Genomic DNA, 23,360 nt, shown 5'->3' with positions numbered 1-23,360 from the left:
TTGAAAAACACACTACAAGAATTTCATAATGTAATCACAAGTATTTACAGTAGGATAGACCAAGCTGAGGAAAGAATATCAGGGCTCAAAGACTAGCTATCTAAAATAATTCAGTAAGACTAAAAACAAAAGAATAAAAAAGATGAACAAAACCTCTGAGAAATATGAGATTATGTAAAGAAATCAAATCTATAACCCACTTGTGTCCCTGGAAGAGATGCAGAGAAAGTAAGCATCCTGGAAAACATATCTCAGAATATTGTCCAAGAAAACTTTTCCAACCTCACTAAAGGGTCAACATTCAAATTAAGGAAAGGCAGAAAACCCTTGCAAGATACTACATAAGAAGACCATCTCAAAGACACAAAATTATTAGACTCTCCAGGGACAAAATGAAAGAAAAAAATGTTAAAGGCAGATAGAGAAAAGGGGCAGGTCACCCACAAAGGGAACCCCAAAGGCTAACAGCAGAACTTTCAGCAGAAACTCTATAAGCCAGAAGAAATTGGGGGCCAATAATCAGCATTCTTAAGGAAAAGAATTTCCAATCAAGAATTTCATATCCGGCCAAACTAACCTTCATATGTAAAGAACAAATAAGATCTTTTTCAGATAAACAAGTGCTGAGGGAATAAGTTAACACCAGACCTGCCTTACGAGAGGTCCTGAAAGGAGTGCTAAATATGGAAAGAAAAGAATGTTACCAGGACCACAAAAACACACAAGTATACAGGCCGGTGACAGTATAAAGCAACCACACAAACAAGTTTGCATAATAACCAGCTAAAAACACGATGTCGGCAGGAGTCCCGGGCTGCCGCTGGCAACATCGTGTCATCCAGCTAAGAAAATTCGCGGGCCGGAGCCACGCGCCTGTGAACCGGAGAGGTCCCACTGCCCAAGTGGAGCCGGGCTGAGATTCTTCTCAAGTTGAGCCTCAGTGATCCTGTGGCCGAAGTTAGCGCCTTGACGTGGGACAACCGAACACGTCGCCGGGAGAGAACTGAGGCGCTTTCTAGCAGTTGTGACGCCAAAATCACGTCGCTGGAGACCCGCGCCCTCCGCCAGCCGGGCGCACCCTCGCCGTTAGCCTTCTTTGTGCGCCGTCCGGACTCCCAGCTCCCGGCCCGGCAGCCGAGCCCCAGCACAAAGCAGTCGGATCGCGCCACCCGCCTCCCGGCTCGCGCCCCCGCCTCGGTTTCCCAACTCTGCGCCGTCGGGCCGCGGCAGGATGATTGCCTAGCATTTGCTTGCCTACTTCTTTTTTTTTTTTTTTTTTTTTTTTTTTACAATTTATTTATTTGCTGGTATGTCAATTTATAAGTTAATAAGGATTATTATAAATTGTGTGTTTTAATTTTATAACAAATAGTATATATATACACATATATAACACAGTTAATGTATATATATAACAGAACAAATATGTTTAATCCTCCTTAAATGGCTGTTGTAGAGTTGGCTTGCCTACTTCTTCACGGAGCTCAACCATGACCAAGTGCAGAAGGTTGACCAGTATCTCTACCACATGCGCCTCTCTGATGAGACCCTCTTGGAGATCTCTAAGCGGTTCCGCAAGGAGATAGAGAAAGGGCTTGGATCCACCACTCACCCCACTGCAGCAGTGAAGATGCTGCCCACCTTTGTGAGGTCCACTTCAGATGGGACAGAACACGGAGAGTTCCTGGCTCTGGACCTTGGAGGGACCAACTTCCGTGTGCTTTGGGTGAAAGTAACGGACAATGGGCTCCAGAAGGTGGAGATGGAGAACCAGATCTATGCCATCCCCGAGGACATCATGCGAGGCAGTGACACCCAGCTGTTTGACCACGTTGACGAATGCCTGGCTAACTTCATGGATAAGCTACAAATCAAAGACAAGAAGCTCCCATTGGGTTTTACCTTCTCGTTCCCCTGCCGCCAGACTAAACTAGACGAGAGTTTCCTGGTCTCATGGACCAAGGGATTCAAGTCCAGCGGAGTGGAAGGCAGAGACGTTGTGGCTCTGATCCGGAAGGCCATCCAGAGGAGAGGGGACTTTGATATCGACATTGTGGCTGTGGTGAATGACACAGTTGGGACCATGATGACCTGTGGTTATGATGACCACAACTGTGAAACTGGTCTCATTGTGGGCACGGGCAGCAACGCCTGCTACATGGAAGAGATGCGCCACATCGACATGGTGGAAGGCGATGAGGGGCAGATGTGTATCAATATGGAGTGGGGGGCCTTCGGGGACGATGGCTAGCTCAATGACATTTGCACTGAGTTTGACCAGGAGATTGACATGGGCTTACTGAACCTGGGGAAGCAACTGTTTGAGAAGATGATCAGTGGGATGTACATGGGGGAGCTGGTGAGGTTTCTCCTGGTGAAGATGGCCAAGGAGGAGCTGCTCTTTAGGGGGAAGCTCAGCCCAGAGCTTCTCAACACCGGTCGCTTTGAGACCAAAGAAATCTCAGACACTGAAGGGGAGAAGGATGGCATCCGGAAGGCCCGTGAGGTCCTGATGCGGTTGGGCATGGACCCAACTCAGGAGGACTGCGTGGCCACTCACCGGATCTGCCAGATCGTGTCCACACACTCCGCCAGCCTGTGCACAGCCACCCTGGCTGCCGTGCCGCAGTGCATCAAGGAGAACACAGGCGAGGAGCAGCTTCGCTCTACTATTGGGGTCGACGGCTCCGTCTACAAGAAACACCCCCATTTTGCCAAGCGTCTACATAAGACCGTGTGGCGGCTGGTGCCCGACTGCTATGTCTGCTTCCTCCGCTCCGAGGATGGCAGTGGCAAAGGTGCAGCCATGGTGACAGCAGTGGCTTACCGGCTGGCCGATCAACACCGTGCCCGCCAGAAGACACTAGAGCCTCTGCAGCTGAGCCATGACCAGCTGTTGGAGGTCAAGAGGAGGATGAAGGTAGAAATGGAGCGAGGTCTGAGCAAGGAGACTCACGCCAGTGCCCCTGTCAAGATGCTGCCCACCTACGTGTGTGCCACCCCTGACGGCACAGAGAAAGGGGACTTCTTGGCCTTGGACCTTGGAGGAACAAATTTCCGGGTCCTGCTGGTCTGTGTTCGGAATGGGAAGTGGGGTGGAGTGGAGATGCACAACAAGATCTACGCCATCCCGTAGGAGGTCATGCATGGCACTGGGGACGAGCTCTTTGACCACATTGTCCAGTGCATCGTGGACTTCCTCGAGTACATGGGCATGAAGGGCGTGTCCCTGCCTCTGGGTTTTACCTTCTCCTTCCCCTGCCAGCAGAACAGCCTGGACGAGAGCATTCTCCTCTAGTGGACAAAAGGCTTCAAGGAATCTGGCTGCGAGGGCGAGGACGTGGTGACCCTGCTGAAGGAAGTGATCCACCGGCGAGAGGAGTTTGACCTGGATGTGATTGCTGTGGTGAACGACACAGTCAGAACTATGATGACCTGTGGCTTTGAAGACCCTCACTGTGAAGCTGGCCTCATCGTTGGCATGGGCAGCAATGCCTGCTACATGGAAGAGATGCACAATGTGGAACTGGTGGAAAGAGAAGAGGGGCGGATGTGTGTGAACATGGAATGGGGGGCCTTTGGGGACAATGGATGCCTAGATGACTTCCGCACAGAATTTGATGTGGCTGTGGATGAGCTTTCACTCAACCCCGGCAAGCAGAAGTTCGAGAAAATGATTAATGGAATGTACCTGGGTGAGACTGTCGGTAACATTCTCATCGATTTCACCAAGCATGGGCTGCTTTTCCGAGGCCACATCTCAGAGCTACTCAAGACAAGGGGCATCTTTGAAACCAAGTTCTTGTCTCAGATTGAGAGTGACTGCCTGGCCCTGCTGCAAGTCCGTGCCATTCTGCAACACTTAGGGCTTTAGAGCACCTGTGACGACAGCATCATTGTTAAGGAGGTGTGCACCTTGGTGGCCCGGGGGGCAGCCCAGCTCTGTGGCGCAGGCATGGCCGCTGTGATGGACAAGATACGAGAAAACCGTGGGCTGGACGCTCTCAAAGTGACAGCGGGTGTGGATGGGACCCTCTACAAGCTACATCCTCACTTTGCCAAAGTCATGCATGAGACAGTGAAGGACCTGGCTCCGAAATGTGATGTGTCTTTCCTGCAGTCAGAGGATGACAGTGGGAAGGGGGCGCTTCTCATCACTGCTGTGTCCTGCCACATCCGTGAGGCTGGACAGCGACAGAATCCCTGAAATCAGAAGGGACTTCCTCTTTCTCTCCCTCTTCCCTGTTTTAAATTATAAGGTGTCATCCCTTTGTGTCAGAGACAGACCCCTTGGCTTTTCCTTGGCAGAGAGGACCCCACTGGACTGGGTTTTGTCTCTGCATCTCATCGTAGAGCTTGGTGGCCGAGCTTGGCCCTATTAAGATAAATACAGTTCCAAATAAGGATTTGTTCACATGTGTCACGACCATTCCCATTGGTTCTCTTAAAACATGAAAATTGTCACCCTTAGTAATCCCCCTTGCCAAATTCCATGTCCCTGTATAATTCTACAGGATGGGGACACTAATGAAGATATGGTTGCTTCACCTTGGAGCCTGAACGTGACATTTCTAGGTGGGGTGCATCCCCCAGCACTGACGTTGTTACTGATTCTCCTGTCAGAGATCTGCGAGGTCTCCACTGAGGATGTGAGCCTGCTTGTCCTACAGGCAGACGTGGGGAGGGGTGAAGGGCGACAATGGGGGGAAATCCATGGATATCCATGCAGCAGCCCCTCTTTAACCTCATCTACAAGCATTTGCCCTGTGGATTCCAGCATTTGCTATTCCTGGAATCAAGGAATCCCAAGTCTGGGCAATGAAACCAAAGCCAGGAGTTGATGCATCCTGCAGTCGGGCCAGCTGTTGTACCTCAGTGGGGTGCACATGTTATCCACGAGCAATAGACCTTTGGGGAAGGGGGAGTTTTTAGTTTGTTTTACAAATTTTTCCTGCAAAAGTGGAAACACTGTATTTTCGTTTTAATTTATATTTGAAATTGTATTTAATTCTTGAAGTAGATCTGCTTCTTCATCTTGACATGTAATGGTCAGTTGTACGTAATGTATTTATATGTTAATTTGTTACGTACACAGATATGCAAGTCTTGTCAGAATTGGCCTCAGTGTAATTAAAGGGCAGAAGAGGAAGATACTGACTAGTCATAGAAATACCTCATTCGCCTGTGGGAAGAGAAAAGAAGCCTCTTCAGGGTGAGTGAATGGCAAAGTGGTTGCTTCTGGCTCCTCGTTCCCCTGTGGTCTTGGAAGTGTGTGGAAGGCAGGGACAGAGATGGAGGCGGAGCCAATAGACTGAAGAGACCACAGCAATTGGCTCCTCCATCTAGAGATTTTCTTGGGGCAATATTCCATGGGATGTTAAGCAAAGGAAACCAAAGGAATTGTTTCAAATGGACTCATGGCTTAGAAATCTTTATTCTTAGGGCAGTCAGTAGTATTTTAAAGCTTTCTGACAAGACAAAGGAAGTCACCAAAGTTTCTTTTTTTAAATTGTATCTAATCCTCAACAACAAACCAAAACAGATTAAACAACCAAATAAAACCTCAGGGACAACATTTTTGGTGTATTTGTGCCCTCCCAGCAAGTTTCATCTTGGGTTTGTATTTTAAATGTTTTACAAGAATTGTTGTCCATGTGCTTCCCTAGGCTGAGCTGGCATTGGTCTGCTGACCTGTTTTTTTGTGTTTTTTTTTTTTAATACACAATATTTATTTCAAACTATTGGGAGGGATGAGAGTGGCTTAAAAACTTCCATCCCTACTTCTCAAGAGTGCAGTTGATTCTGAATCTGAAAGCCCACCTCTGCCCTAAAATACACACAAGCACAGACATTAAACCTGGATACTATATAATAAAAAGAGATGTAACTATTGAATTGGATACAAGGATCAGAATGGAAAGAAACTCACGATGAAATTGCACTCGGTTTTTATATATTTATCAAACTTGTGCTGAGAATAGTGTCTGATTATACGACTTTTAAGCAAAGTTGGGTGTAATTAGGTGAAAATGGCCCAGCTCCTCCTGGGAGCCCACAGGGGCGAGGGGCTGGTCCTTCTCGTTTGCTCTAGTCTCGCTTTGCTGTCTGGTGTAGCTCTTCTGCTGCTCTCATCTGCACTAATTGACCCAAAATGTGGGTGTCTCCTGCTACACAAAAGCTAAAAGCTTTCAAGTAGATTTTAGTTCACTAAAAGGTGCCCACAAAATAGAGATTAATTTTAACTTAAATTTTAAGCTTGAAGATTAGGTACTATCTATGAAGTTACACTTTTTTAAAAAAACGTAGAGATTTGTGTGTGTATGTAGGTATTAAAGATGTGTTGTTGGTTTCCAAAAAGGAACACTGGAAAATAAATTTTGAATGTTTGTGTTCTCAGAATCAGGTTGACAGTCCCTTGCTGACATGGCTTTGCTTTGTGTAAATACAGTGGATCTCAATCTTCGGGGGGTTATGAATAGCGAATCATCTCAAATCCTTGAGCACTCAGTCTAGTGAAGATGTTGTCATTATGTACAATACATAACTAGTTTAATTAACTATGTGATGTTAACTATATTAATAAATTTTAACATTTTCCAAAATAAATAAAAAAACATGATGTCATGATAAAATCCACACGTCAATACTAACCTTGAATGTAAACAGATTAAGCACCCCAGTTAAAAGGCACATAATGTCAAGCTAAAGAAGTTAGACCCAAATGTATTCTGTCTTAAAGAGAACAATCTCACATGCAATGACATACATAGGCTCAAATTTAAAAAAGGAGAATAATCTATCATGCAAATGGAAAACAGAAGGAAGCAGACGTTGCTTTCTTAATTTCAGACAAAACAGACTTTAAACAAACAAAGACCAAACAAGACAAAGAAGAGCATTACATAATGGTAAAGGGTTCAATTCACCAAGAAGACCTAACTATTCTAAATATGTAAGCACACAACACAGGAGCAACGAGCTTCATAAGGCAAGTTCTTGGAGACCTGTAAAGAGACTTAGATTCCAACACAATAATAGTGAGAGACCTCAACACCCCCACTGACAGTATGAGAAAGATCATGGAGGCAAAAAATTAACAAAAATATTCAGGGCCTATACTCAACACTTGACCAAATGAAATTAACAGACATTTACAGAACACTCCACCCCCAAACAACAGAAAATACATTTTTTGTCATAACCACATGGTACATACTCTAAAATCAACCACTCAATGTGACCTCAAACAACACTCAGAAAATTAAGAAAAAAAAGCTTACACCATAATAACCACACTCTCAGACCACAGTGCAACAAAAATAGAATTCAACAGTAAGAAAATTGCTGAAAACCATGTATTTACATGGAAATTAAACAACCTGCTCCTGAAGGACTTTTGGGTAAATAATGAAATTAAGGCAGAAATCAAGAAGTTCTTTGAAACTAGTGAGATCAAATATACAACATATCAGAATCTCTGGGACATAGCAAAGGCCACATAAAGAGGGAAGTTTATAGCACCAAATTCCCACACCAGAAAGTTAGAAACATTTCAAATTATCAACATAACATCACAACTACAGGAACTAGAGAAGCAAGAGCAAACCAACTTCAAAGCAAGAAGAAATAAAGAAATAACCAAAATCAGACCTGAGCTGAAGGAAATTGAGACATGAAAAGCCACTCATAAAATCAACAAATCCAGGAGATGGTCTTTTAAAAAATTAATAAAATACATAGATCACTAGCCAGACTAATAAGAAAAAAAGAAAATCCAAATAAACACAATTAGAAATGACAAAGGGGACATTACCACCTACCCCACATAAAAAAAACAAAAAAAAAAAAACACAAAAAACTACTCAGAGACTACTAGAAACACCTTTATGCACAAAAGCTAGAAAATCTAGAAGAAATGTATAAATTCCTGGACACATACATCCTCCTAAGACTGAGCAAGAAAGAAATTGAATCACTGAACAGATCAATCATGAATTCCAAAATTAAATCAGTAATGAAATATCTACCAATTGAAAAAAAAAAAAAGCCCAGGACCAGATGAATTCACAGCCTAATTCTACCAGATACATAAAAAAGAGTTGATACCACTCCCATTGAAACTATTCCAAAAAATTGAGGAGGAGGGTCTCCTACCCAAAACACTCTATGAGACCAGCATCATCCTGATACCAGAACCTGGCAGAGACACAACAACAACAAAACTCCGGCCAATATCCTTAAAGTACGTAGATGCAAAAATCCTTAACAAGGGGGAGGAGCCAAGATGGCCGAATAGGAACAGCTCCGGTCTACAGCTCCCAGCGCGAGCGACGCGGAAGACGGGTGATTTCTGCATTTCCATCTGAGGTACCGTGTTCATCTCACTAGGGAGTGCCAGACAGTGGGCGCAGGTCAGTGGGTGAGCGCACCGTGCGCCAGCCGAAGCAGGGGTGAGGCATTGCCTCACTCGGGAAGCGCAAGGGGTCAGGGAGTTCCCCTTCCAGAGGTGACAGACGGCACCTGGAAAATCGGGCCACTCCCACCCGAATACTGTGCTTTTCCGACGGGCTTAGGAAACGGTGCCCCAGGAGAGTATAGCCCGCACCTGGCTCAGAGGGTCCTACGCCCACGGAGTCTCGCTGATTGCTAGCACAGCAGTCTGAGATCAAGCAGCAAGTGGGCAGCGAGGCTGGGGGAGGGGCGCCCGCCATTGCCCAGGCTCGCTTAGGTAAACAAAGCAGCCTGGAAGCTTGAACTGGGTGGAGCCCACCACAGCTCAAGGAGGCCTGCCTGCCTCTGTAGGCTCCACCTCTGGGGGCAGGGCACAGACAAACAAAAAGACAGCAGTAACCTCTGCAGACTTAAATGTCCCTGTCTGACAGCTGTGAGGAGAGCAGTGGTTCTCCCAGCACGCAGCTGGAGATCTGAGAACGGGCTGACTGCCTCCTCAAGTGGGTCCCTGACCCCTGACCCCCGAGCAGCCTAACTGGGAGGCACCCCCCAGCAGAGGCAGACTGACACCTCACACGGCCGGCCAGGTACTCCAACAGACCTGCAGCTGAGGGTTCTGTCTGTTAGAAGGAAAACTAACAGAAAGGACATCCACACCAAAAACCCATCTGTACATCACCATCATCAAAGACCAAAAGTAGATAAAACCACAAAGATGGGGAAAAAACAGAGCAGAAAAACTGGAAACTCTAAAAACCAGAGTACCTCTCCTCCTCCAAAGGAATGCAGTTCCTCACCAGCAACGGAACAAAGCTGGACAGAGAATGACTTTGACGAGCTGAGAGAAGAAGGCTTCAGACGATCAAATTACTCCGAGCTACGGGAGGATATTCAATCCAAAGGCAAAGAAGTTGAAAACTTTGAAAAAAATTTAGAAGACTGTATAACTAGAATAACCAATACAAAGAAGTGCTTAAAGGAGCTGATGGAGCTGAAAACCAAGGCTCGAGAACTACGTGAAGAATGCAGAAGCCTCAGGAGCCGATGCGATCAAATGGAAGAAAGGGTATCAGCCATGGAAGATGAAATGAATGAAATGAAGTGAGAAGGGAAGTTTAGAGAAAAAAGAATAAAAAGAAACGAGCAAAGCCTCCAAGAAATGTGGGACTATGTGAAAAGACCAAATCTACGTCTGATTGGTGTACCTGAAAGTGATGGGGAGAATGGAAACAAGTTGGAAAACACTCTGCAGGATATTATCCAGGAGAACTTCCCCAATCTAGCAAGGCAGGCCAACATTCAGATTCAGGAAATACAGAGAATGCCACAAAGATACTCTTCGAGAAGAGCAACTCCAAGACACATAATTGTCAGATTCACCAAAGTTGAAATGAAGGAAAAAATGTTAAGGGCAGCCAGAGAGAAAGGACGGGTTACCATCAAAGGGAAGCCCATCAGACTAACGGCGGATCTCTCGGCAGAAACCCTACAAGCCAGAAGAGAGTGGGGGCCAATATTCAACATTCTTAAAGAAAAGAATTTTCAACCCAGAATTTCATATCCTGCCAAACTAAGCTTCATAAGTGAAGGGGAAATAAAATACTTTACAGACAAGCAAATGCTGAGAGATTTTGTCACCACCAGGCCTGCCCTAAAAGAGCTCTTGAAGGAAGCGCTAAACATGGAAAGGCACAACCGGTAACAGCCACTGCAAAATCATACCGAAATGTAAAGACCATTGAGACTAGGAAGAGACTGCATCAACTAACGAGCAAAACATCGAGCTAACATCATAATGACAGGATCAAATTCACACATAACAATATTAACTTTAAATGTAAATGGACTAAATGGTCCAATTAAAAGACACAGACTGGCAAATTGGATAAAGACTCAAGACCCATCAGTGTGCTGTATTCAGGAAACCCATCTCACGTGCAGAGACACACATAGGCTCAAAATAAAAGGATGGAGGAAGATCTACCAAGCAAATGGAAAACAAAAAAAGGCAGGGGTTGCAATCCTAGTCTCTGATAAAACAGACTTTAAACCAACAAAGATCAAAAGAGACAAAGAAGGCCATTACATAATGGTAAAGGGATTAATTCAACAAGAAGAGCTAACTATCCTAAATATATATGCACCCAATACAGGAGCACCCAGATTCATAAAGCAAGTCCTCAGTGACCTACAAAGAGACTTAGACTCCCACACATTAATAATGGGAGATTTTAACACCCCACTGTCAACATTAGACAGATCGAGACAGAAAGTCAACAAGGATACCCAGGAATTGAACTCAACTCTGCACCAAGCAGACCTAATAGACATCTACAGAACTCTCCACCCCAAATCAACAGAATATACATTTTTTTCAGCACCACACCACACCTATTCCAAAATTGACCATATACTTGGAAGTAAAGCTCTCCTCAATAAATGTAAAAGAACAGAAATTGTAACAAACTGTCTCTCAGATCACAGTGCAATCAAGCTAGAACTCAGGATTAAGAATCTCACTCAAAACCGCTCAACTACGTGGAAACTGAACAACCTGCTCCTGAATGACTACTGGGTACATAACGAAATGAAGGCAGAAGTAAAGATGTTCTTTGAAACCAACGAGAACCAAGACACAACATACCAGAATCTCTGGGATGCATTCAAAGCAGTGTGTAGAGGGAAATTTATAGCACTAAATGCCCACAAGAGAAAGCAGGAAAGATCCAAAATTGACACCCTAACATCACAATTAAAAGAACTAGAAAAGCAAGAGCAAACACATTCAAAAGCTAGCAGAAGGCAAGAAATAACTAAAATCAGAGCAGAACTGAAGGAAATAGAGACACAAAAAACCCTTCAAAAAATAAATGAATCCAGGAGCTGGTTTTTTGAAAGGATCAACAAAATTGATAGACCGCTAGCAAGATTAATAAAGAAAAAAAGAGAGAAGAATCAAATAGATGCAATAAAAAATGATAAAGGGGATATCACCACTGATCCCACAGAAATACAAACTACCATCAGAGAATATTACAAACACCTCTATGCAAATAAACTAGAAAATCTAGAAGAAATGGATAAATTCCTCAACACATACACCCTCCCAAGACTAAACCAAGAAGAAGTTCAATCTCTGAATAGACCAATAACAGGAGCTGAAATTATGGCAATAATCAATAGCTTACCAACCAAAAAAAGTCCAGGACCAGATGGGTTCACAGCCGAATTCTACCAGAGGTACAAGGAGGAGCTGGTACCATTCCTTCTGAAACTATTCCAATCAATAGAAAAAGAGGGAATCCTCCCTAACTCATTTTATGAGGCCAGCATCATCCTGATACCAAAGCCTGGCAGAGACACAACAAAAAAAGAGAATTTTAGACCAATATCCTTCATGAACATTGATGCAAAAATCCTCAATAAAATACTGGCAAACAGAATCCAGCAGCACATCAAAAAGCTTATCCACCATGATCAAGTGGGCTTCATCCCTGGGATGCAAGGCTGGTTCAATATACGCAAATCAATAAATGTAATCCAGCATATAAACAGAACCAAAGACAAAAACCACATGATTATCTCAATAGATGCAGAAAAGGCCTTCCACAAAATTCAACAACCCTTCATGCTAAAAACTCTCAATAAATTAGGAATTGATGGGACGTATCTCAAAATAATAAGAGCTATTTATGACAAACCCACAGCCAATATCATACTGAATGGGCAAAAACTGAAAGCATTCCCTTTGAAAACTGGCACAAGACAGGGATGCCCTCTCTCGCCACTTCTATTCAACATAGTGTTGGAAGTTCTGGCCAGGGCAATTAGGCAGGAGAAGGAAATCAAGGGTATTCAATTAGGAAAAGAGGAAGTCAAATTGTCCCTGTTTGCAGATGACATGATAGTATATCTAGAAAACCCCATTGTCTCAGCCCAAAATCTCCTTAAGCTGATAAGCAACTTCAGCAAAGTCTCAGGATACAAAATCAATGTGCAAAAATCACAAGCATTCTTATACATCAATAACAGACAAACAGAGAGCCAAATCATGAGTGAACTCCCATTCACAATTGCTTCAAAGAGAATAAAATACCTAGGAATCCAACTTACAACCGATGTGAAAGACCTCTTCAAGGAGAACTACAAACCACTGCTCAAGGAAATAAAAGAGGATACAAACAAATGGAAGAACATTCCATGCTCATGGGTAGGAAGAATCAATATCATGAAAATGGCCATCCTTCCCAAGGTCATTTACAGATTCAATGCCATCCCCATCAAGCTACCAATGACTTTCTTCACAGAATTGGAAAAAACTACTTTAAAGTTCATATGGAACCAAAAAAGAGCCCGCATCACCAAGTCAATCCTAAGCCAAAAGAACAAAGCTGGAGGCATCACGCTACCTGACTTCAAACTATACTACAAGGCTACAGTAACCAAAACAGCATGGTACTGGTACCAAAACAGAGATATAGATCAATGGAACAGAACAGAGCCGTCAGAAATAATGCCACATATCTACAACCATCTGATCTTTGACAAACCTGAGAAAAACAAGAAATGGGGAAAGGATTCCCTATTTAATAAATGGTGCTGGGAAAACTGGCTAGCCATATGGAGAAAGCTGAAACTGGATCCCTTCCTTACACCTTATACAAAAATCAATTCAAGATGGATTAAAGACTTAAATGTTAGACCTAAAACCATAAAAACCCTAGAAGAAAACCTAGGCAATACCATTCAGGACATAGGCATGGGCAAGGACTTCATGTCTAAAACACCAAAAGCAATGGCAACAAAAGCCAAAATTGACAAATGGGATCTAATTAAACCAAAGAGCTTCTGCACAGCAAAGGAAACTACCATCAGAGTGAACAGGCAACCTACAAAATGGGAGAAAATTTTTGCAACCTACTCATCTGACAAAGGGCTAATATCCAGAATCTACAATGAACTCCAACAAATTTACAAGAAAAAAACAAACAACCCCATCAAAAAGTGGGCGAAGGACATGAACAGACACTTCTCAAAAGAAGACATTTATGCAGCCAAAAGACACATGAAAAAATGCTCACCATCACTGGCCATCAGAGAAATGCAAATCAAAACCACAATGAGATACCATCTCACACCAGTTAGAATGGCAATCATTAAAAAGTCAGGAAACAACAGGTGCTGGAGAGGATGTGGAGAAATAGGAACACTTTTACACTGTTGGTGGGACTGTAAACTAGTTCAACCCTTGTGGAAGTCAGTGTGGCGATTCCTCAGGGATCTAGAACTAGAAATTCCATTCGACCCAGCCATCCCATTACTGGGTATATACCCAAAGGACTATAAATCATGCTGCTATAAAGACACATGCACACGTATGTTTATTGCCGCATTATTCACAATAGCAAAGACTTGGAACCAACCCAAATGTCCAACAATGATAGACTGGATTAAGAAAATGTGGCACATCTACACCATGGAATACTATGCAGCCATAAGAAATGATGAGTTCATGTCCTTTGTAGGGACATGGATGAAATTGGAAATCATCATTCTCAGTAAACTATCACAAGAACAAAAAACCAAACACCGCATATTCTCACTCATAGGTGGGAATTGAACAATGAGAACACATGGACACAGGAAGGGGAACATCACACTTCAGGGACTGTTGTGGGTTGGGGGGAGGGGGGAGGGATAACATTGGGAGATATACCTAATGCTAGATGACGAGTTGGTGGGTGCAGTGCACCAGCATGGCACATGTATACATATGTAACTTACTGCACATTGGGCACATGTACCATAAAACCTAAAGTATAATAATAATAATAATAATAATAATTACAATAAAAGAAAAAAAAAATCCTTAACAAAATACTAACAAACTGTATACCTCAGCACATCAAAAAGGAAACTCACCATGATCAAGTAGGTTTTATCCTTGGGCTGCAAGTTTGGTTGAACATATGCAAGTTTGGTTCAACATATGCAAATCAAGAAATGTGATTTCTCACATAAACAGACTTAAAAATGAAAATTATATTATTATCTCAATAGATTCAGATAAATCTTTTGACAAAATTCAACATCCCTTTATGTTATAAACTCTCAACAAACTAGGCATTGAAGGCACATTCCTTAAAATAATAAGAGCCATCTATGACAAACCCACAGCCAATATCATACTGAATGGGCAAAACCGGGAATCATTCCTCTTGAATGCTGGATCATTATAAATATGCCCTCTATAACGATTCCTATTTAATATAGTACTGAAATTCCTGACCAAAAAAATCAGGTATGACGAAGAAATAAAAGGCATCCCAATATGAAAAGAGGAAGTCAAACTACCCTGTTTGTAGAAGTCATGATTCTATATCTAGAAAACCTTGAAGTCTTAGCCCTCAAGCTCCCTGATATAGTAACCAATGTCAGCAAAGTTTCAGAATACAGAAGTCAATGTACAAAAATTAGTAACATTCCTGTACAAAAACAACAGTCAAGCCAAGAGCCAAATCAGAAACAAACTCCCATTTACAATTGCCACAAAAGAAGTAAAATACCTACAAATACAGCTAACCAGGGAGGTGAAAGATCTGTACAACGAGAATTGCAAAACACTGCTCATGGAAACCAGAGATGAAACAAACAAAAAGAAAAACATTCCATGCTCATTGATAGAAAGAATCAATGTCATTAAAATGGCCATAGTGCCCAAAGCAATTTATAGATTCAGTGCTATTTCTATCAAACTACCAATGACACAGAACTTAAAAAAAAACTGTTTTAAAATTCATACTAAACAAACAAAAAAAGATCTTGAATAGCCAAGGCAATTCTAAGCAAAAAGAACAAAGCCGAACGCCTCACATTACCTGAATTTTAATCATATTACAAGGCTGTAGTAAAAACAAACAAAGAAAAAAAAAACACCAAACCGACAACAATAACAAAAAAAAACCCTCCAGAATGGTACTGGTACAAAAACAGACACACAGAACAATGGAACAGAATAGAGATCCTGGAAACAAGGTTACATGCCTACAACTATGTGATCTTCTACAAAGCTGCCAAAAAACAAGCAATGGGTGAAAAGACTCCCTATTCAATAAATGATGCTGGGATAACTGGCTAGCCATATGCAGAAGATTGAAACTGGACCCTTTCTTACATCAAATAAAAATGTCAACTCGAGATGGATTAAAGACTTAAATTTAAAACCTAAAACTATGAACAACCTAGAAGACAACTTGTGCAATACCATTCTGGACATAGGACCTGACAAAGATTTCATTACAAAGACACCAAAAGCAATTGCAACAGAAACAAAAAATAGACAAATGGGATCTAATTAAACTAAAGAGTTTCTGCACAGCAAAAGAAACTATTAACAGAGTAAACAACTGGAATGATGGGAGAAAATCTTTGCAAACTATGCATCTGACGAAGGTCTAATATCTAGCATCTATAAGAAACTTAAACAAATTTACAAGTAAAAAAAACTTCATTAAAAAATGGGCAAAGTACATCCACAGACACTTCTTAAAAGACATACATGCAACCAAGAAGCATATGAAAAAAACTCAACATTGCTAATCATTAGAGAAATGCAAATCCAAACTACAATGAGATTCCAGCTCACACCAGTCAGAATGCTTATTATTAAAATGTCAAAGAATAACAGATGCTGGTGACGTTGTGGAGAAAAGGGTATGCGTATACACTGTTGGCAGGAATATAAATTAGCTCAGCCATTTTTAAAAGCAATGTGGTGATTTCTCAAAGAATTTGAAATAGAATGACCATTCCACTCAGCAATCTAATTATTGTGTATATATCAAAATAATATAAATCATTGTATCATAAAGACACATGCATGTGTATTTTCATTGCAGCACTATTCACAATAGCAAAGACATAGAATCCACCTAAATGCCCAGCAATGGTAGACAAGATAAAGGAAATGTGGTACATATATACCATGGAATATTACACATCCATATAAAAAACCAAAATCATGTGTGTCTGTGGTTTTTTTTTTTTCAGTAACATAGATGATGTTGACGGTGATTATCCTGTGCAAAGTAACACAGGAACAGAAAACCAAATAATGCATGTTCTCACTTATAAGTGAATGCTAAACAATGAGAACATGTGGACACAAAGAGGGGAACAACAGACACTGGGGCCTACTTGAGGGTGAAGGTTGGGAGGAGGGAGAGCATCAACATAATACCTGTTGTTTAGTATGCTTACTACCTGGGTGACAACATAACCTGTACAGAAAATCACCATGATGTGCAGTTTACTTATAAAGCAAACCTGCACATGGATCTCTGACCCTAAAATAAAATTATAAAAGAAAATAATCTAATTTCACTCTTCTGCATGTGGATATCCAGTTATCCCAGCACCATTTTTTTTAAGGAAACCATCATTCCCCATTGTATGTTTTTGGCACTCTTGTTGCAGATCAGCTGACTGCATCTGTGGGGATCTATTTCTGTGCTCTCTATCCTTTTCCATTGGTAGCTATGTTGGTCTTTATGTTAATAACATACTATTTTAATTATTGTAACTTTATAATATATTTTAAAATCAGAAAGTCTGATGCTTCCATCTTTATTTTTTTTTAAATATCACTTTGTATATTCTGAATCTTCTGTGGTTTCACATGAATTTTAGGGTGTTTCTAGGACTGTATAAAACCCACTGGAATTTTGATAGGGATAGCATTGAATCTGTACATCACTTTTGGTAGTATGTGCAGTTTAGCAATATTAATTCTTCTAATTCATTAACATTAAATGTCCTTCTATTTATTTGTGCCCCTTAATTCCTTTCATCGAAGTTCAGTAGTTTTCAGTGTATAAGTCTTTTAGCAACTTGGTTGACTTTACTCATAAGTATTATTTTTACATTTTTATGCTATTGTAAATGGAATTGTTTTCTTAATTTTCTTTTAGGATGGTTCATTGTTAGTGTATATAAATGTAGCTTATTTTATGTTGACTTTGTATCCTGAAATTTTATTGAATTCTTTTATTAGTTCTAATAATACTTTTGGAGTTTTTGGGGTTTCTACAAATTAGGATCATGTCATCTACAAACAGACATAATTTTACTTCTTCCTTTGTTATTTGCATTTCTTTTATTTATTTTTTCTTATCTAATTACTCTGGCTAGTGCTTTCAGTGCTATGTTGGAGAGAAGTAGCGAGAGTGGGCATCCTCATTCGATTTTCAATAACAGAGGTCAAATGTGATGTGATGTTAACAGTTATCTTTTCACATACACCTTTTATTATATTGAGGTACATTCCTTGTACACCTGTTTTGTTGGGTATTTTTATTATGAAATAACATTCAACTTTGTTAAATGCTTTTTTCATATCTATTGAGGTGATCATATGATTTTTGTTCTTCATTATGTTAATGTGATATATCACATCAATTGATTTACATATGTTGAATCATCCTTGCATCTCAGGGATAAGTCCCTTTCATCATGGCGTATGATCTTTTTAATGTCCTGTAGAATTTAGTTTTCCAGTATTTTGTTGAGAATTTTTGCATCTATATTTATAAGGAATATTTTTTCTTTTTTTTTTTAATTTTGTATTATACTTTAAATTTTAGGGTACATGTGCACAACGTGCAGGTTTGTCACATATGTATACATGTGCCACGTTGGTGTGCTGCACCCATTAATTCTTCATTTAACAATAGGTATATCTCCAAATGCTATCCCTCTCCTGTCCCCCCACCCCACAACAGGCCCCGGTGTGTGATGTTCCCCTTCCTGTGTCCATGTGTTCTCATTGTTCAATTCCCACCTATGAGTGAGAACATGTGGTGTTTGGTTTCTTGCCCTTGCAATAGTTTGCTGAGAATGATGGTTTCCAGCTTCATCCATGTCCCTACAAAGGAGACGAACTCATCATTTTTTATGGCTGCATAGTATTCCATGGTGTATATGTGCCACATTTTCTTAATCCAGTCTATCATTGCTGGACATTTGGGTTGGTTCCAAGTCTTTGCTATTGTGAATGGTGGCACAAAATAGAGGCACCAAAGGTGGTCACATCATGCCGGGACAAGGTGAGGGAATACCTGGAGGTACTCTTGGTGGGGGTCCCCAAGGAGGGAGACCAGGAGGCATACCTGGAGTTGGACCTGGGAAAGGGAGAGGGGGTCAAGCCTCATGGTGGTCCTAGAGGTAAAAGTTGGGGTAAAGGCCCTTGGAGTCCTGGCATTTCGGATGGTCTCAGGAATGGAGGAGCTCCTGGAGGTGGACCAGGAGGAAGGCCCGTAGGTGGCCCAGGAGGCCATAATGGTAGAGCAGGTGGTGGTCCAAGAGGTGGTGGTCCTGGCATGGGAGGTGCTTGTATCTGAGAAGGAGGAGCAGACCGCGGGGGAGCCTGCTGCTATGAAGAAGCAGTGGATGTGCCATCAGCATGAGATTCCTCTTTATTCTGTTTTTCTGATTGCTTTTCTGCTTCAGAGTCATCAGAATCATCTTCATCACCGTCCGCTGAAAATTCTTCTACTGCCCATCACTCCTCAGGGATTTCTTGACCTGCCATATGAAGCATCATAGCTTGAAGAGGAGTTAGTTCCTTCATGTTCTTCTTTTTCTTCCTTGATTTTCCAGGCATATTTGCAAACTGTACACTAGGACCTGACTTCTTTTCTTCATTGTTGTCTCTCTCACCATCATCATGGTGCACAAATTCATCCCCCTCACTTTCTCCATCTGATCCGTCGGTGTCACTGTCATCAGTACTTTCATCATGCTTATCTTGATCCATGTCCTCAGGATAGCCATCATCTTCACTGGTGCTAGAAACATCATCATCATGACCTCTCTGGGCAAGTGCAGGACTATAAAACATGTCTTCTTCATCTCGCCTACGTGGGGGGAGATCTAGGGTGAAACACACTTTACGGCTGTACATCTGCACGACTTGAGGAGGAGGTGGGCCAGAGAGAGGGTAAAGAGGTTTTCTGCCATGGGGCAAACATGGAACACCATGTCCAAGAAGAGCAAGGATAGAAACTGCCCGAGTTGGACGTCCACAGGCTGAGGTTTTCTTAAGGATGGAGGGTGGCTGGGCACCAGGAAGTGGAATGTCTTCGATCAAAATGTTGGAAGGAACATGTGGCATATCTGACAGGGGAATACTCTCCATTTCCACATGCAGAGCATTCTTGATGGCATCAAAATGTTGGCTAAGTTGAGCCCTCTTCTGTTTATACTCTACTTCTAGCTTTCTCAGTTCTTTGTAAATATCTGGATTCTCTTTTTCATAGAGTCGTAGAATACCAAAGGTTTCACGCAGCTTTTTACGCTTGTCTTTTAATACTTTCTCATTTAATTGTGGCTGTTACACTGGGTTAAACTCCATTTCATCCAATTTCTCCATGTCTCAGATAATCTGTTTGGGATCCTTCATCCTTAAAACTGCAGCTGGAACCATCATGTGCTGTTTTTTGCTCTTCTTCAATTCTCTCTTCCGGGCTTCCTTTTGGGCTTGGTCTATGGGGTTCATAAAGTTTCCACTCTTGGTTGATGATGTAGATCTCCGTTCCATGGTCACAATTTGTATGGTTTACTGGTTCATTTAAAAAAATATTAAGAAAAACACTTCTGCTGTGCTCCCAGGACTGCGAGAAGCAGGGAGGGTGGGATTTCTGGCCTCTTTCACTTCTTAAGAGCCTTCAACTCGGCCTCTCGGTCAACCCCTCAGCCACCACCATCTTGAAACCTCGCGTGCCTCCTAGTGACGCTATTTCTTGAAATATTTGGTAGAATTCAACAGTGAAGACAGTGAAGACAATTCATCCTGGGCTTTCCTTTACTGTGAGGTTTTTGATTACTGTTTCAATCTGTTTGCTCATTATTGGTCCATTCAGATTTTCAATATCTTCATGATCCAGTAAGTTATATGTTTCTGAAAATTTATCCATTTTTCCTAAGTTATCTAATTTGTTGATGTATAATTATTCATAGTGGTCTTTTATAATCTTTTGTATTTCTGTGATACGGGTTGCAGTGTTTGCTCTTTACGATTTTATTTGGGTTTTCTCTTTTTTTCAGTGTCACTAAAGCTTTTTCTGTTTTGCTTACTTTTTTGGAAAAATAATTATTGGTTTCATTGATTTTTTTTCTTTTTTTATTGTTAGGCCACCAGATTTATTATTTAAATCTGAAATACTATATTCTATACTTATTTCTATTTTCTTTTTACATTATTTCTGCTGTAATCATTATTAATTCCTTCTCACTTTGGACTTAGTTTTTTCTTCCTTTTGTAGTTCATTGATATGTAATATTGGGTTGTTTACTTGAGATGTTTTTTCTTTTAAAATGTTGATTTTTATTGCTATAAACGTCCCTCAGTAGTGCTTTAGCTACATTTAATAACTTTTGGCATTTTGTGTTTTAATTTTTATTCCTCTCAAAATATTTAATGATTTCCATTTTTATTTCTCCTTTGACCTATGTGTTTTTTAGATGTGTGCTGTTTAATTTCTACATATTTGTACATTTTCCAATTATCTTTCTGTTATTGATTTCTGGTCTCCTTCCACTGTGGTTGGAAAGGAACTCGGTATTATTTAAATATTCTTAAATTTGCAAATACTTGTTTTGTGGCCTAAGATGTGGTCTGTCCTGGAAACATGTTCTATGTATTTGAAATCAATGTGAATTTTGTTGCCCTTGGGTGGAATTGTCTCTATGTAGATACATAGGCCCATTGGATCTACAGTGCTTTTCAAATGCACTCTTTTCTTGTTGATTTTCTGTCAGGATGATTTACCCATTATTAAAAGCAGGATATTGAAGTATTTTGCTGTTATTGTATGGCTCTCTATTTTGTCCTTAATTTCTGTTATTTGCTTTATGTATTTTTGTGCTTTGATATTGGGTGCCTATATATTTATGCCTTCCTAATTGATATTTTTATCATTTTATAATGTCCTTGTTTTTTTCTTATGACAGTTTTTTACATAAAGCCTATTTTTGTCTAATGTAAGTATAGGCACATATGCTTTCTTTTGCTTGCCATATATATGGAATGTCTTTTCTATACCTTCATTTTCAATCTATGTGTGCCCTTAAAGGTGAAGCGAGTCTCCTGTAGACAGAATATAATCAGGTTTTATTTTATTTTTCCATTTAGCTATTCTATGTATTTGGATTAGAAAGTTTAATCCATTTATGTTTAAAGTAATTACTAATAGGAAAAACTTCCTATTTCCATTGTGTTCATTACTTGTTGTCTGTTTTATAGTTCTTTTGCTTCTTTTTTCCTTTCTTGATGTCTTTTTTGTGTCATTAATTTTTTTGTAGTGATGTTCTTTGATTATTTTCTTTTCTATTGAGTAGCTTATTTTCTTCTAATTACCATGAGAATTACCTAAAACAGCTTATAGTAATAATAGTGTATTTCAAGCTGCTAACAAATTAACTTTACTCTCCTACACAAATTTTACACTTTTACTTCTTTTCCTCCCCATACTTTGTTATTTTTGTCACAATTTGCATCTTTTTTTATGAATATGTCAACAATTCTTGTAGTTACAATTATTCCTAATATTTTTGAATTTTAACTTTATACTAAACTTAAAAGTGATTTGTGCATCATCATTACAGTATTAGAATATTCTCTTTTGTTTATAAATTTACCTTCACCAGGGAGATCTATACTGTTACATACTTTCATGTTGTTATTTAGCATTTCTTTTCTTTCAACTGAAAGACTTCCCTTTAACATTTCTTAGAAAGCAGGTCTAGTGGTTATGAACTTTCTCAGGTTTTTGTTGTCTGGGAAAGTCTTTATCTTTCCTTCATTTTTAAAGCACAATTTTCCCAGATATGGTATTTTTAGGTGTCAGGCTTTATCTTTCCTTCATTTTTAAAGGACGATTTTGCCAGATACAGTATTTCGAGGTGCCAAGTTTTTCTTTCAAGTTTTGGCATGTATCATCCTACTTCCTTATAGGTAGTGAGGTTTTTGCTGAGAAATCTGTTGATAGTCTTTGGGGAGGCCCTTTGTTCTTCAGTCATTTTTTTTGGCTGCTTCCAAATTTTTTATCTTTGACTTTTGACAACAATTTGATTATAATGTGCCTTGCTATGGAATTATTTTGCTTGTTTCTATTTGAGGTCTTTAGGCCTCATGAATCTGAAGAATAATTTCCTTCTTTAGATTTTGGAATTTTTGACCATTATTTTTTTAAATAAGCTTTCTGTCTCTTTTTATCTTCTTCTGACAATCCCATTATGGATACAATGGTTTTCTTGATTGTATCCAACATATTGCATAGGTTTTCTTCATTATTTTTCATCCTCTTTTATTTTGGCTTTTCTGACTGGATAATTTCAAATGAGTTGTCTGAGTTTGCTGAGCCTTTCTTCTTTATGATTAAGTCTATTGTTGAAGCTTTCTATTTAATGTTTAAATTTTGTTATTATATTGTTGAGCTCTAGAATTTCAGCTTGGTTCTTTGGTATGGTTTGTCTTTTTCTTGATATTTTCATTGTTCAAGTATCATTTCCCTCATTTTATTTGTCTTTCTGTGCCCTCTTATAGCTCACTGAGCTTTATTTTCTCAATTCTTTGTGTTCCATGTAGCTTTACCTTGGTGTCCAAACATTTGAGGAAGCCTCTCAAATGTGTGTGTGTGTGTGTGTGTGTGTGTGTATGCATCTTTTACTCTTCTCCCTCCCTCCTTGGGGAGAAGTTTCAGTGTTGTAAACCTTCTTCTAATTACACACAGCTGTGCTGGCCACGATAAGCTGTCCTCCTCTTTTACCTAGAATGGTGCATTTATAGCTTGGACATTTGAGGCACACTCTACTTCTCTCCCTCCATCCAGGCACTTTCAGGGTTTTGCACC

General features: G+C 40.4%; 1 protein-coding gene and 1 pseudogene across 1 annotated transcript; one reads left to right on the top strand and one right to left on the bottom strand.

The window, feature by feature from the left end:
• Positions 1-1,468: 1,468 nt before the first annotated feature.
• On the top strand, positions 1,469-4,207 carry LOC129024134 (hexokinase-2-like). Its single transcript, XM_054471058.2, is given in 1 exon segment — positions 1,469-4,207. A coding segment is annotated over 1 exon segment (2,679 nt). The 5' UTR covers positions 1,469-1,528.
• A 45-nt stretch (positions 4,208-4,252) lies between these two features.
• LOC129024133 (WW domain-binding protein 11-like) lies at positions 4,253-20,047 on the bottom strand (annotated as a pseudogene).
• Positions 20,048-23,360: the final 3,313 nt, after the last annotated feature.

This window comes from Pongo pygmaeus, chromosome X (genome assembly GCF_028885625.2).
Source record: "Pongo pygmaeus isolate AG05252 chromosome X, NHGRI_mPonPyg2-v2.0_pri, whole genome shotgun sequence".
NCBI lineage: Eukaryota > Metazoa > Chordata > Mammalia > Primates > Hominidae > Pongo > Pongo pygmaeus.
Note: the sequence above shows the minus strand (reverse complement) of the source record. Positions and strands in the feature narration are given on the sequence as shown.